General features: G+C 45.2%; 1 protein-coding gene across 1 annotated transcript in view; it reads left to right on the top strand.

The window, feature by feature from the left end:
- The window catches only part of rab35b (RAB35, member RAS oncogene family b), a 93,846-nt gene extending 85,926 nt beyond the window's left edge, over positions 1-7,920 (top strand). The window contains exons 5-6 of the mRNA XM_072498417.1: positions 7,080-7,204; positions 7,318-7,920. Coding sequence (XP_072354518.1) covers positions 7,080-7,204; positions 7,318-7,446 — 254 coding nt within the window. The 3' untranslated portion in view covers positions 7,447-7,920. The remainder of the gene's footprint in view (positions 1-7,079; positions 7,205-7,317) is intronic.
- The last annotated feature ends 4,264 nt before the right edge of the window (positions 7,921-12,184 follow it).

Here is a 12,184-nt window from a genome sequence, read left to right as displayed (position 1 = left end):
TGCTACCATGCCACCGTATCTCTGAACCAGAGCAGGATAGGATCCTTTCAAGCAAGGTAGAAGACTGCTTCATCGGAAATACTGAAAAGTACTTTTTGACCCAGCCGCACACCTGGAGATACCTGAACCCATCAGCATCTGTGAGCCACAGTTTCTCTTTGAGTTCCCCTAATCTAGTGAACCAATCTTTAAATAGCTCTGTTTTTCCAGAATTTACATTTGTTTCATTTGTAACTGGATTTTAAATAATTCTACTGATTGTTGCCATTACCCAAGCTGTGTTTCTGGCATTTCTTTCAAATGTAATTACTGAGCAATTGCTTCACTTACCTCTACCGTCCTAGTTTTAGCTGGTACCTCTATTTTTAATTCACCTGCCCTTTCATTAAGCTTTGTTTTGAAACTCATAAATAAACCAAAGACAAGTCATCCACCTGAAGCAAAACCTTAGCAGCTTCCAGAGCCATCCTGTTATGTTAATACAAACCTGATGTCTCTTTTTAATTTATACTGTAGCCCAAACATTGCCGTCTTATCATTCCAAAGATCATGGACCCGAGCCCCCAAATTATGTTACAACCCCTGGGCTAGTGCATGGTCAATTTCGGTCCCACTTGACTCAGAGTCACAACACAAGTGAAATGAATAAATTTTTTTTTTTTTAAAACACCCAAAGTCTTATTTTATATAACACACAAGACCGATTAAAAAAAACAGAGGGAGAAAACGGGTTGTAAAAGTAATGATGAAAGTAAAGGATAATAGTTTTTGTTTCAGATGGATGTCTTCCAGCACACCATCCCTCAATCTAGGCTTTCAGTTAGAAGTTTCTACTTTCAGTCTGTAATGGTTTTCACTGTGGATTCATCCAGGTTCTCTGTAGGTTCAGAAATACAGCAGCTATGCACATATCTGGAGAAAGGGAGAGACTGCTTCTTTGAGCATCCAGGACCTGACTGTCCTTCCCTTGGTTCTCTGATAACCATTCCACTTGGGTAGGACCAAGTCACCGTCTGTTGCCGATTCATTGGCCACCAGCCAACCAATCAAGCCAAACTTTCTCTATCTCTTGGATGCCAGAAAGTGTGAGTTCAAATGTTCAAAAGCTCGCACTGTGTACTATATTGTAACTTTTTAGTTCCTCACATCCTCTGCTTGACTTAAATGTATGTCCATTAAACATCCATGGATCAAAATGATGACGACAAAATAAAAGAAATGGGAACGAAGAGAAGGAAGGGCTTTTTGTTTGAATATTCCAACACACACGTGCACTGAAAATCGATTCTAAAACCGGTTGGACACAAAATGTAGCAGCTTTCACCTTGCCTGACTAAAAGTCAAGTAAAACCACCTTGGCCATTGCTCCAGAAAGAGGTTTTGCATATCATAAGTCGAATCATAGAAGATACCACACTGAGGAGCTGTTCAGCCCATCATTCCTGTGCTGGCTCTTTAAAAGAGCTATTCCATTTCTCTGCTTTTCCCACAGCCCAACAAATTTTTTCCTCTTCAGTAATTTACCTAACTCCCTTTTGGAAGTGATTATTGAACCTGCCTCCACCACTCTTGCAGGCAGTGGACTGCAGATCAAAACACCTTGTTCTTTTGCCTTATCTTAAATCTGTCTCCATGGTTACTGACTCTTCTGTTGCTCAATTCATCTCTTAATATTCTTCAGAATCATAAACACCTCCATTAAGCCATAAGCACATCAGCTTTGCCCTTCATCTCTATTAGATGATGTCTGTTTGCATCCCTAATAAGTTCTACACTTTCTTTGCCAACCCTTTTGCTGAAATTAAATGAAAGTTGCTGTAGTCTACGAGGACCATGGCTGCTCTCCACTTTTATTTTTGAGAGAGCTGATTGGTGGTTTAACCCGAGGATCACCACATCTCAGATAAGGAGCAAGGTTGACAAGGCGGGGTCTTCTAAGATAACCTCAGCCAGCACAGGAATTGAACCCTTGCTGTTGGCGCCGCTCAGCATCACGAAACAGCCATTCAGCCAACTGAGCTAACCAACCATTTTACTAATATATTTTTATCCCACTCGCTGATCTGATCTCATCCCCTCTTATTTTGTTTTCAGTTCTCCCCTTTCCTTTTACATTCAGCTTTGATCTCCATTGTGCTAGGCTGATGACATTTACCACTGGACTTTTTTTCTCTCTAATCTCTATTTTTTAGTTATTCACCTGAGCACCGGCTTTGACTGCCTTTCCTTTTCTTTCATGGGAATTTCCTGTAACTCAACTCATTTCTTTCACAGCATCCCAGTGCACTTGAGCAATCTACTCCCTGTTCTACAGTGCAGAATGCAAGGACAGCATTGAAATTAAACCTTCAGATAAGAGAAAAATATTAATAATGAAGAATCAAGAGCACTGAGCAAATCTTCATGATTTTTCAAGTGGGATGAGTAACTGAAAAGAATTGATGATGTGGAGATGCCGGTGTTGGGCTAGGGTGGGCACAGTAATGAAATGAAAATCGCTTATTGTCACGAGTAGGCTTCAATGAAGTTACTGTGAAAAGCCCCTAGTCGCCACATTCCGGCGCCTGTTTGGGGAGGAAGTCGTACAACACCAGGTTAAAATCCAACAGGTTTATTTGGAATCACATGCTTTTGGAGCACTGCTCCTTCATCAGGTTGACTCACCTGATGAAGGAGCTGCGCTCTGAAAGTTAGTGATTCCAAACAAACCTGTTGGACTTTAACTTGGTGTTGTATGAAAAGAATTGCTTGTACTTCACATGGCAATGGTGATATCCTCTGTTAGAATGGTCAAACTACAACTTGCATTTGTATATCTTGAAATACTCAAGGCATTTCACAGGGATGTTATCAAAGAAGATTTGACACCTGAGTCACAAGAGATGTTGGGGCAGATTTAAAAAGAAAACCTAGGTCAGGTGGGTTTTCCAGAGCATCTTGCAGGATGAAATGAGGGAATTCTAGAGTGGGGTGGGGGTGGGGGGGGGGGGGGGGGGAATTCTAGAGTGGGGGGGGGGGGGGAGAGATGTGTGGTCCAATCCTTGGCAGCTGACGGCATGATTATAGTGAAAGTACTAGACGTCTGAACTGGAGGAATGCAGATATCTTGGAGGATTGTAGGCCTGGAAGAGAGTAGAGAAGCACTGGAAGCCAGTGTGGGTCAGCGAGTTTGCCGATTGATCTTGTGGTAGCTGGGAGACCAGCCAGCCAAGTAGTACATTTGGAACAAAGGCATGGATGAGGATTTCACCAGTGAATGAGTTGGGACAGGTGGAAATAGGCGGCCTTAATGATGGTATAGATATGTTGTGGAAAGCTCTTGTTAGATATGATACCAAGGTTGCGCAGACTCTAGTTTAGCTTCAGACACTTGCCAGAGAAAAAGGGGGTTCAGGATCAGAGCTTGTGACGGGGACCAAACACCCTTCTGCTCTTCCCAATAATTAATTGCTCATCCAATATTACATGGTGATCAAGCATTATGACAAATGAGGATTGAGAGAGCTGGGTATAAGGAATTAGAATTGGGTGTCACCTAGAAATTAATGTGTCTTCATATGATGTTGCCGAGGGGCAACATGAAGAATCCAAGGATAGATCCTTTTTGGATGTTTCTCTGGCTGTACCTGGATAGGTACGAATGGAACTAGGTGAGTGTAGTCCACCCAGCTGGAGAGGCAATGGAGGAGAATTATGTGGTCAACTGTCATCGGATGGCGGCACGGTGCCGCAGTGGTTAGCACTGCTGTCTCACGGCGCCGAGGACCCGGGTTCGATTCCGGGTCACTGTCAGTGTGGAGTTTGCATATTCTCCCTGTGTCTGCGTGGGTCTCACCCCCACAACCCAAAGATGTGCAGGGTAGGTTTATTTGCCACGCTAAATTGCCCCTTAATTGGAAAACAAAAATAATTGGATACTCTTTTTTTTTTAAAAAAAAGTTTAAACTGTCATTGGAGGCAACCAGGCCAGGAAAGAAGGATAGTTTACCACAAGTACAGTTATGTAGAATGTCATTTATGATCTTTAGGAACTGTTTTGGCACTGGATAGGCAGAAATCCATGGGGAATCAAATGTGTTTCAGGAACGAGGGAGGTTGGAGATGGAGGGGGTCACGTTTTCTTTTGTGAAGAAGGGTAGATTTGAAGGCAAAAGGAAAAGTGCTTGAGAGAGAATAATTGACACTATCAGCTAATGCAAGGACCAAAGTCAGGGTCTAAGCAGAAGCCTGATCACTAACTGTTTGCCATCAGGGTGAGAGCTCGGAAGAAGGCTGAGGACCAGCATAGTTCTTGCAGGAGTTATTTCCTGACATTCTCTCATTATGTTGTCTGAAATACAACAAGCATCGTCTACCTTGTCTTTCAAACTGTGATTTTACTGTCTGCAGAATTTACCCCACTGTATTTATTTATGGGAATAACTGGTATGCACAATAGTGGAGACCTATCCTCTTTTTAAGAAAAGGGCCATGGGTGGGGCATTAGTTTAGATGTGAAGTACCTCTGTCAACCATCCCTTGAGCTCTGAAATCTATCTTCTGTCTTGCTTGTCCTTTTGAGGTGAAGTTGCCCATATTCTGGGGTGTTTGGTAAGGTTCCCATGGGTATGTAGGGGACTGCTAAAACCAATCTGTGCCCGGAGGATTCTGCTGCAAAAACAGGACACTGTGGAAGTTTTAGATGAGTTGCTGGCTAGGGATTTCCTCTGTCTCTGAAATGCAATTATTTTTGAAGGAAGCCACACCGTTTTTTTATTTGGTTGTGCCAGGTGCAGCAATCCTGGGCGAGTTTCTCCCAGGATGCGTAAGTCGATATCAAACTCCTAAGTGATGCCTTCAGAGCTGCCTTGTAGTGTTTCCTCTGACCGCAATGAAAATGCACTCCAGCCTCAAAGCTCTCATTTGAAGATTTGTTTTGGTAAGCAAATGTCAAGCATTCTGGCTGTATGACCAGTGCACCTCCATTGTGACTATCTCAGTATGGAGTGGATGCTCGGCATGTCGGCTCTGGTGAGCACCTTGGCGTCTGGTATTTTATTCTGCCAACTGATCTTCAGAAACTTCTGAAGTAAGCTCAAGTGAAAATAATTTAAGTGAAGGGGGGCTGGCATTGCCGAACTTCAACTATTACCGGGCGGCCAACATAGCGATGATAAGGAAATGGATGGTGGGTGCGGGGTCAGTTTGGGAGCGGATGGAGGCTGCTTCGTGCAGGGGCACTAGCTAAGCAGCCCTGGTCACGGCGCCTCTGCTGCTTCTGCCGGCACGGTACTCCACCAGCCTGATAGTGGTGGCGGCTCTTCGGATCTGGGGCCAGTGGAGGAGGCATGTAGGGGAGGTAAGAGCATCGGTGTGGACCCCAATCTGCGGCAACCGCCGATTTGCCCCGGGGAACATGGACGGGGGTTATCACTGTGGAGGAGGGTGGGGATTGTGAGGATGGGGGATCTGTTCCTGGAAGGAAGCTTTCCGAGCATGAGGGCGCTGGAGGAGAAGTTTGGGCTGGTGAGGGGGAACAAATTTAGATACTTACAGGTGCGAGATTTTGTACGCAGACTGGTGCCGTCCTTCCCACGTCTCCCGCCGAAGGGGAGGCAGGACAGGGTAGTTTCATGGGGCGAGGTGGGAGAGGGTAGAGTCTTAGATGTCTACAAGGAACTAATGAGAGCTGAGGATATGCAGACCGAGGACCTGAAGCTTAAGTGGGAAGAGGAGCTCGGGGGGGGGGGGGGGGGGGGGGGGGGGGGGGGGGGAGAGATGGAGGACTGTGTCTGGGCAGAAGCCCTGAGCAGAGTAAACACGACCGCAACATGCGCCAGGCTCCGCCTGATCCAGTTTAAGGTCGTGCACCGGGCCCACATGACAGTGGCCCGGATAAGCAAATTCTTCGGGCTGGAGGACAAGTGTGCTAGATGCGCCGGAGCGCCGGCTAACCATGTATACATGTTCTGGTTGTGCCCTAAACTCAGGGGATATTGGCAGGGATTCGCAGATGTCATGTCCTGGGTATTGAAAACTGGGGTGGTAATGAGCCCTGAGGTGGCAATCTTTGGGGTTTCGGAGGACCCGGGAGTCCAGGAAGAGAGAGAGGCCGACGTTCTGGCCTTTGCTTCCCTGGTAGCTCGTCGACAAATACTGTTAGCATGGAGGGCCTCAAAGCCCCCGAGGGCTGAGGTATGGCTATCTGACATGGCGAGTGTTCTTGGCCTAGAGAAAGTCATGTTCGCCTTGAGAGGTTCGCGATTAGGGTTCGCCCGAAGGTGGCAGCCATTTATTGACTTCTTCGCAGAGGAGTATGCTTCAGCAGGGGTGGGGGGTAGAGTAGAGTAGGGGGATATTGAGGCAGGTCCTTGCGTGAACAAAGCCGTGGTTTGCACGATGTTTAATTTGTGTCTTGACTTTTTTTTTGTACTGTACAAGGTCACTTTTTCTATATGTCTAAAATATCTCAAGATTGTTTTAAAAAAAACAAAAATAATTTAAGTGAATCAGAGTAATTTGCACTGTGTCCTGTATTTCTCAATCCCCTGGAGGTTCCCTAATGAGGACAGCACAATTTAAAACCCTCCGATTGAGGGGGATTAGGACAAACTTCCTTATAAAGCATCATTCGAGGATGGGATTCTTTGCTGTTCATTTTGACATGTGTAATAAATTCTTTGGCATGAAGTGCTAGTTTCAGCATTCCTCATTGTAAAAGCTGCTGTCCTGTCTGAGTGTCTGCATGCAAATTCCACAGAGCAACCTGCAAATTGATGTCTGGGACAGCACCTAGAAGGGTATGAGAAAAATTCTGTACTCTCAGGATGCTGATCGAGGATTTCCTTCTGGAATAGTTGGCTGAGAGCAAGCCCATGATTCTGGGATGGGTTTGGCTGCCTTGTCTGTGTAAATATCCACAGCAGTGGAGTGTACATGGCTCCTGTCCCTTTCCACATCTGGAAGGGATCCTGCCACACCCCTGTTTTGTCCATCCTTTGTTCCTGTTTCTTATCCCCCTGTTCATGTTCCCCCCAGTGTAGCCTCAGTTGGTGTTGCACCCTTTGTCTGGAATGTTCAAGGTTTTTCTTCCCTTTCAGTCGGCAACAAGAACGATGACCCAGCGCGTAAAGTGGTGGAGACGAATGACGCACAGAAATTTGCAGAACAGATGGGCATTCAGCTTTTTGAAACCAGTGCAAAGGAGAACCTCAACGTTGAAGAGGTAGGCTTTCCAGCGCAGGGGTTGGGCGAATAAGTTGGCCACCTCTTTGTCTGCTGCCACTTTGTCACGTTCCGCTCCTGTATGTCGAGCTCACATTCTGTGTTTCTTTTCAGATGTTCAACTGCATCACAGAGCTTGTTCTGCGGGCCAAGAAAGAGAACTTAGCCAAACAACAGCAACAGCAGCAGAATGATGTCGTCAAACTGTCCAAAAATAGTAAAAAGAAGAGAAAGTGTTGCTAACGAGGAAAAAAAAAGACTTCTTTGCAATGAACAGTCCCTTTCACTTGGACTTGTGTATCATGAAGTCAAAAACGGACATTTTTTTCACACATCCCACCCCCACCCTCGGAAGGATCCCCAGGAGGATAATGTATGACAGCAGATGTGGAATCTTGCCGGCTCGGTGGCGTTGCTCCCAGATTTCAGCTTCCAAATTTTTTTATTTTTTTTCCCCAAATGAAAGTGACTGCGCCGAAGTAGCTCAGTGCCAAGATTGGATCAGATCGTCTCATTCCAATTTTGATTTGTGTGGATGTACAGAGAAGATCAACGAGTGACTTGTCTCGCCTGAGGGTTTGAAAACCCTGTACATAATGTACACCTTTCAGCTTCTAACGCCACCCCCTTTTCATCAACGCTTCGCCTAATGCTTTCAGATGGCAAGAAATTATGAACCTTCATTTTCTTTTTTTTGATAAAGAAAGCAAACTTCGAATCAAGCTGCTGACTAATGTTGACACAAGGCCACTTGCTCCCTCCATTTTTGCACTGTTCCTGCTGTATTAGATTCCCCTTGACATTACCCGATTTGTAGTTCGTGTTTGGGGGCGATGGGGGAGGGAAGCTAACTGTCATGAAGAGATGAAGGGGCAGGGGCTCTCTATTGGACTAGGCATTTTTATGAACTGAGTTCAAGCGCCCCTTTTGATTTGGAATTTTTACCATCAATTAACTGCTCTGCTATTTATACCAAAAGTGGGTCCAGAAATTTTGGTTAACGAGTTTATCTTCTGTAGAATGGTAATTAGCCTTGTACTATAATGAAAGGGGGGGGAGGAAATATAGGGGAAAAACACGTAAGGAAATAGTGTGAAATGATAAGGTGAATGAACAGTGTTTTATTAAGCTCGTTGATCATGTGCGTTAATGCCTCAAGACCTTCAGTCTGGAAGGCAGGTGATTGATTAATGACGGGGGTCTCACTGCAAATAGCACAAAACTTGTATCCCACAGCACATAGTGTTCAAAAGTGCACCTTTTACTGGGTGGGGCTGTTGTATATTAATATGGGAGGGGCTAAAAATAACTCTGTCTCTTGTACACTGGTCTTTTAACTGCTGAGACTTGAGTCTATATCTAGGCCATATGGGTGAAATCGAAGTCTGCACTGCCAGCTATGAGGGACCTTGCATGGAATGAGTTTGGGCAATCTTGATCCAGTTTCTAATCGGAAAGCCCCACTTCATCACTTTGGCAGCTACCACCTGAGAAGTCACAAGGTGACTGGGAAATGGACAAAATGTCATATTGAAGTATAGAGGCTGTGCTGAGGTTGGAGCAGAGTCGAGGGAGCTTTGCTCTGTGTCTGCCCCTGACTTGGGAGTGCTGGAGGGAGAAATATAGAGAGCTTGACATTGTCTAACCTTAGTATATATACCGTACCTGCTTGATGTTAACATGGGGTGCCTGAAATGGAAGTGTCCTTTTTCCCCCAGCACTAGCATCCTAGACCTTAAAGAATGTGCAAACCCACAAACCCCTTCCCCCAAAAATATACGCCAATTAAATATCACCTGATATGTGCAGAAATATAGCCAATCCTGTTGGGAAAATGGTTTGTCATTGGTTGTAAGAGCTCCAAGTGCAATTTGGGTGGGTGGAATCTGCAGCAGAAAACTGCCCAAAATTGAGTGCTGATTGTCATGAAGTCAAGAACCTAATGCCATGGAGTTGGTCTTTGTGGGGGAATAAAAGGGTAACCTGGTGGGAGAGTGAAGCCTCATTGGTCACTGCACTGGGAGTTCTACCCTGGGTAAGAACTATGTATCTAACCATGCAAGTACTTGATTGGGAATCATGGATGCCAATATTTTTTAATGGGATGTTAAATAAAAGTAACTTAAATAACTATTATTTTAAGGGTTACCATTTACTGACTGTTTTAAAGAAAATGTATTCTTTATTTGTGTACAAGGTAGACGTTATATCAAAAGAGAAGGCCTACTTTGCAAGGTGTAATATTGTGGAATCCCTTCTGTTTAAAAGTATCTTCAAATATCTGAAATCTTGTGGCAATTGGTTATGCAACTGTTCGTAATGACAATTATGTATTAAAACAAATTATTGCAAAATGTGGTAAAGGCTGCAATGTCATCTGTTTGTCATGTGTCCCTTGATGTGGCACCTGGATGTAAGACATGTTCATTTCTGTGCGCACAGTTCTTGCATATGTTGCTTCCATCTACGCAAGACCCTTTTTGTCTGTCATGCTCAAGTATGGGTGTATGCCAAATGCTTTTAGGTGTCAAACTTGCATTATATCTTTTGGTGCTAACTTGCCTTGGGAGCAGGTGATGCATGCACAAGTGTACAAATGTACCTGCTGCTTGAACGTCTGTGCATGTGTGAATCTAGATATTGTACTCCCCAACTGGGGATATTGTGGGCAATTCTGGGCACCACATTTCTTTAGGAAGAATATGCCAAGGTGTTAGCGAGGTTGCAGGGATTTACTAGAATAGTGCCAGGGATAAATGATTTGGGATTATGTGGAGATAGTGAAAAGTCTGGGGTGGCTTTCCTTACAAGCAGAGAGATGAACTGGTGTTCAAAATCACGAAGGATGTTATACAACACCAGGTTAAAGTCCAACAGGTTTGTTTCAAACACTAGCTTTCGGAGCACTGCTCCTTCCTCGGGTGAGGAGATTCACCTGAGGAAGGGGCAGTGCTCCGAAAGCTAGTGTTTGAAACAAACCTGTTGGACTTTAACCTGGTGTTGTAAGACTTCTTACTGTGCTCACCCCAGTCCAATGCAGGCATCTCCACATCACGAAGGATGTTGACAGAGTAAACAAGGGGAAATTGTTTTCAGTGCCAAAAGGGTGGGTTAACCACACAGCACGGGTTGGTAAAGGGAAGGAAAAATAAAATTGGCACAGTTATGATCTGGATCGCATTATGTGAAAGGGTGATGGAAGCAGATTCAACAACTTCAAAAGCTGGATTAAATAAATACTTGGAAGTGAAATGATTTGCAGGGCCATGGGAGAAATTGCAGCAGAATGGGATGAGTTGGATTGCTCTTTCAAAGAGCAGGCACAGGAATGATGTGCCAAACGGCTCCTGTGCTGCGTCATTCTATGATTTGATCATGACTTTCCTAGAAGGTTTATACGTGACCCTAGTGTGCGCAATTGATTGATTGATTTGATTTATTGTCACATGTACCGAAGTACAGTGAAAGTATTTTTCTGCGGCCGAGGGAACGTACACAGTATGTACAAAGTAGACAAAAGAATAATCAACAAAGAACATTGACAAATGGTACATTGACAAACAGTGATTGGTTAGTGTGGAACAAGGGGCCAAACAAAGCAAATACATGAGCAAGAGCAGCATAGGGCGCCGTGAATAGTGTTCTTACAGGGAACTGATCAGTCCGAAGGGGAGTCATTGAGGAGTCTTGTAGCTGTGGGGAAGAAGCTGTTCCTATGTCTGGATGTGCGGAGCTTCAGACTTCTGTACCTTCTGTCTGATGGAAGGGTCTGGAAAAAGGCAATGCCTGGGTGGGAGGGGTCTCTGATAATGCTGTCTGCCTTCCTGAGGCAGTGGGAGGTGTACACAGAATCAATGTGGGGGTGGCAAACTTGTGTGATGCATTGGGCTGAGTTCACCACACTCTGCAGTTTCTTGCGATCTTGGACCGAGCAGTTGCCATACCAGGCTGTGATGCAGCCGGATAATGATGCTCTCATCGCATATCTGTAGAAGTTTTTGAGAGTCGATGCAGACATGCCAAATTTCATCAGCTTCCGTAGGAAGTAGAGACATTGTTGGGCTTTCTTGACTGTTGCATCAATGTGAGTGGACCAGGGCAGTCTGTTGGTGACCTCCAGGAACTTAAAGCTATTGACCATCTCCACTTCGGAGCCATTGATGCAGACGGGAGTGTGTGTCGTGCTACGCTTTCTGAAGTCGATGATCAGTTCCTTGGTCTTTCCAACGTTTAGAGAGAGGTTGTTTTCGGTACACCATGCAACCAAGTGATTTATCTCCCTCTTGTAGTCTGATTCGTCGTTGTTTGAGATACGGCCCACCACAGTCGTATCATCCGCAAACCTATAGATTGAGTTGGAGTTAAATCTTGCCTCGCAGTTGTGTGTATAGGGAGTTCAGTAGAGGACTGAGCACACATCCTTGCAGGGCTCCGGTGTTGAGGACTGTTTTGGAGGAGGTGCTGTTGCCTATCCTGACAGATTGCGGTCTGTTGGTAAGGAAGTCGAGGATCCAGCTGCACAGGGAGCAGTCAAGTTCAAGATTGCGGAGTTTGGATATTAGTCTTGGGACAATGATGTTGAAGGCGGAGCTGTAGTCGATGAACAGCAGTCTTACATAGGTGTCCTTGTTGAGGTGTTAGAGTGTTGATTGTAGAGCCAGGGAGATAGCATCTGCAGTGGACCGGTTGCGGTGATACAGTGGATCAAGACCATCTGGGAAGCGGGCAGTGATTTGTCTCATGACTAGCCGCTCGAAGCATTTCATGATAACAGAAGTCAGGGCCATCGGTCGGTAGTCGTTGAGACAGGCTTCTTTGGTACTGGTATTATGGTGGCCTTGAAGGAGGTGGGGACCTCCGAGTGGAGGAGTGAGGTGGTGAAGATACCTGCGAATACACTCGCCAGCTGGTCTGCGCAGGCTCTGAATGTTCGCCCAAGGTCTCCATCGGGGCCCGTCGCTTTCTGCGGATTCACTTTCAA

Source organism: Scyliorhinus torazame, chromosome 1, assembly GCF_047496885.1.
Source record: "Scyliorhinus torazame isolate Kashiwa2021f chromosome 1, sScyTor2.1, whole genome shotgun sequence".
In the NCBI taxonomy this organism is placed as follows: Eukaryota; Metazoa; Chordata; class Chondrichthyes; order Carcharhiniformes; family Scyliorhinidae; genus Scyliorhinus; species Scyliorhinus torazame.
This window is presented reverse-complemented; position numbering and strand designations above follow the sequence as displayed.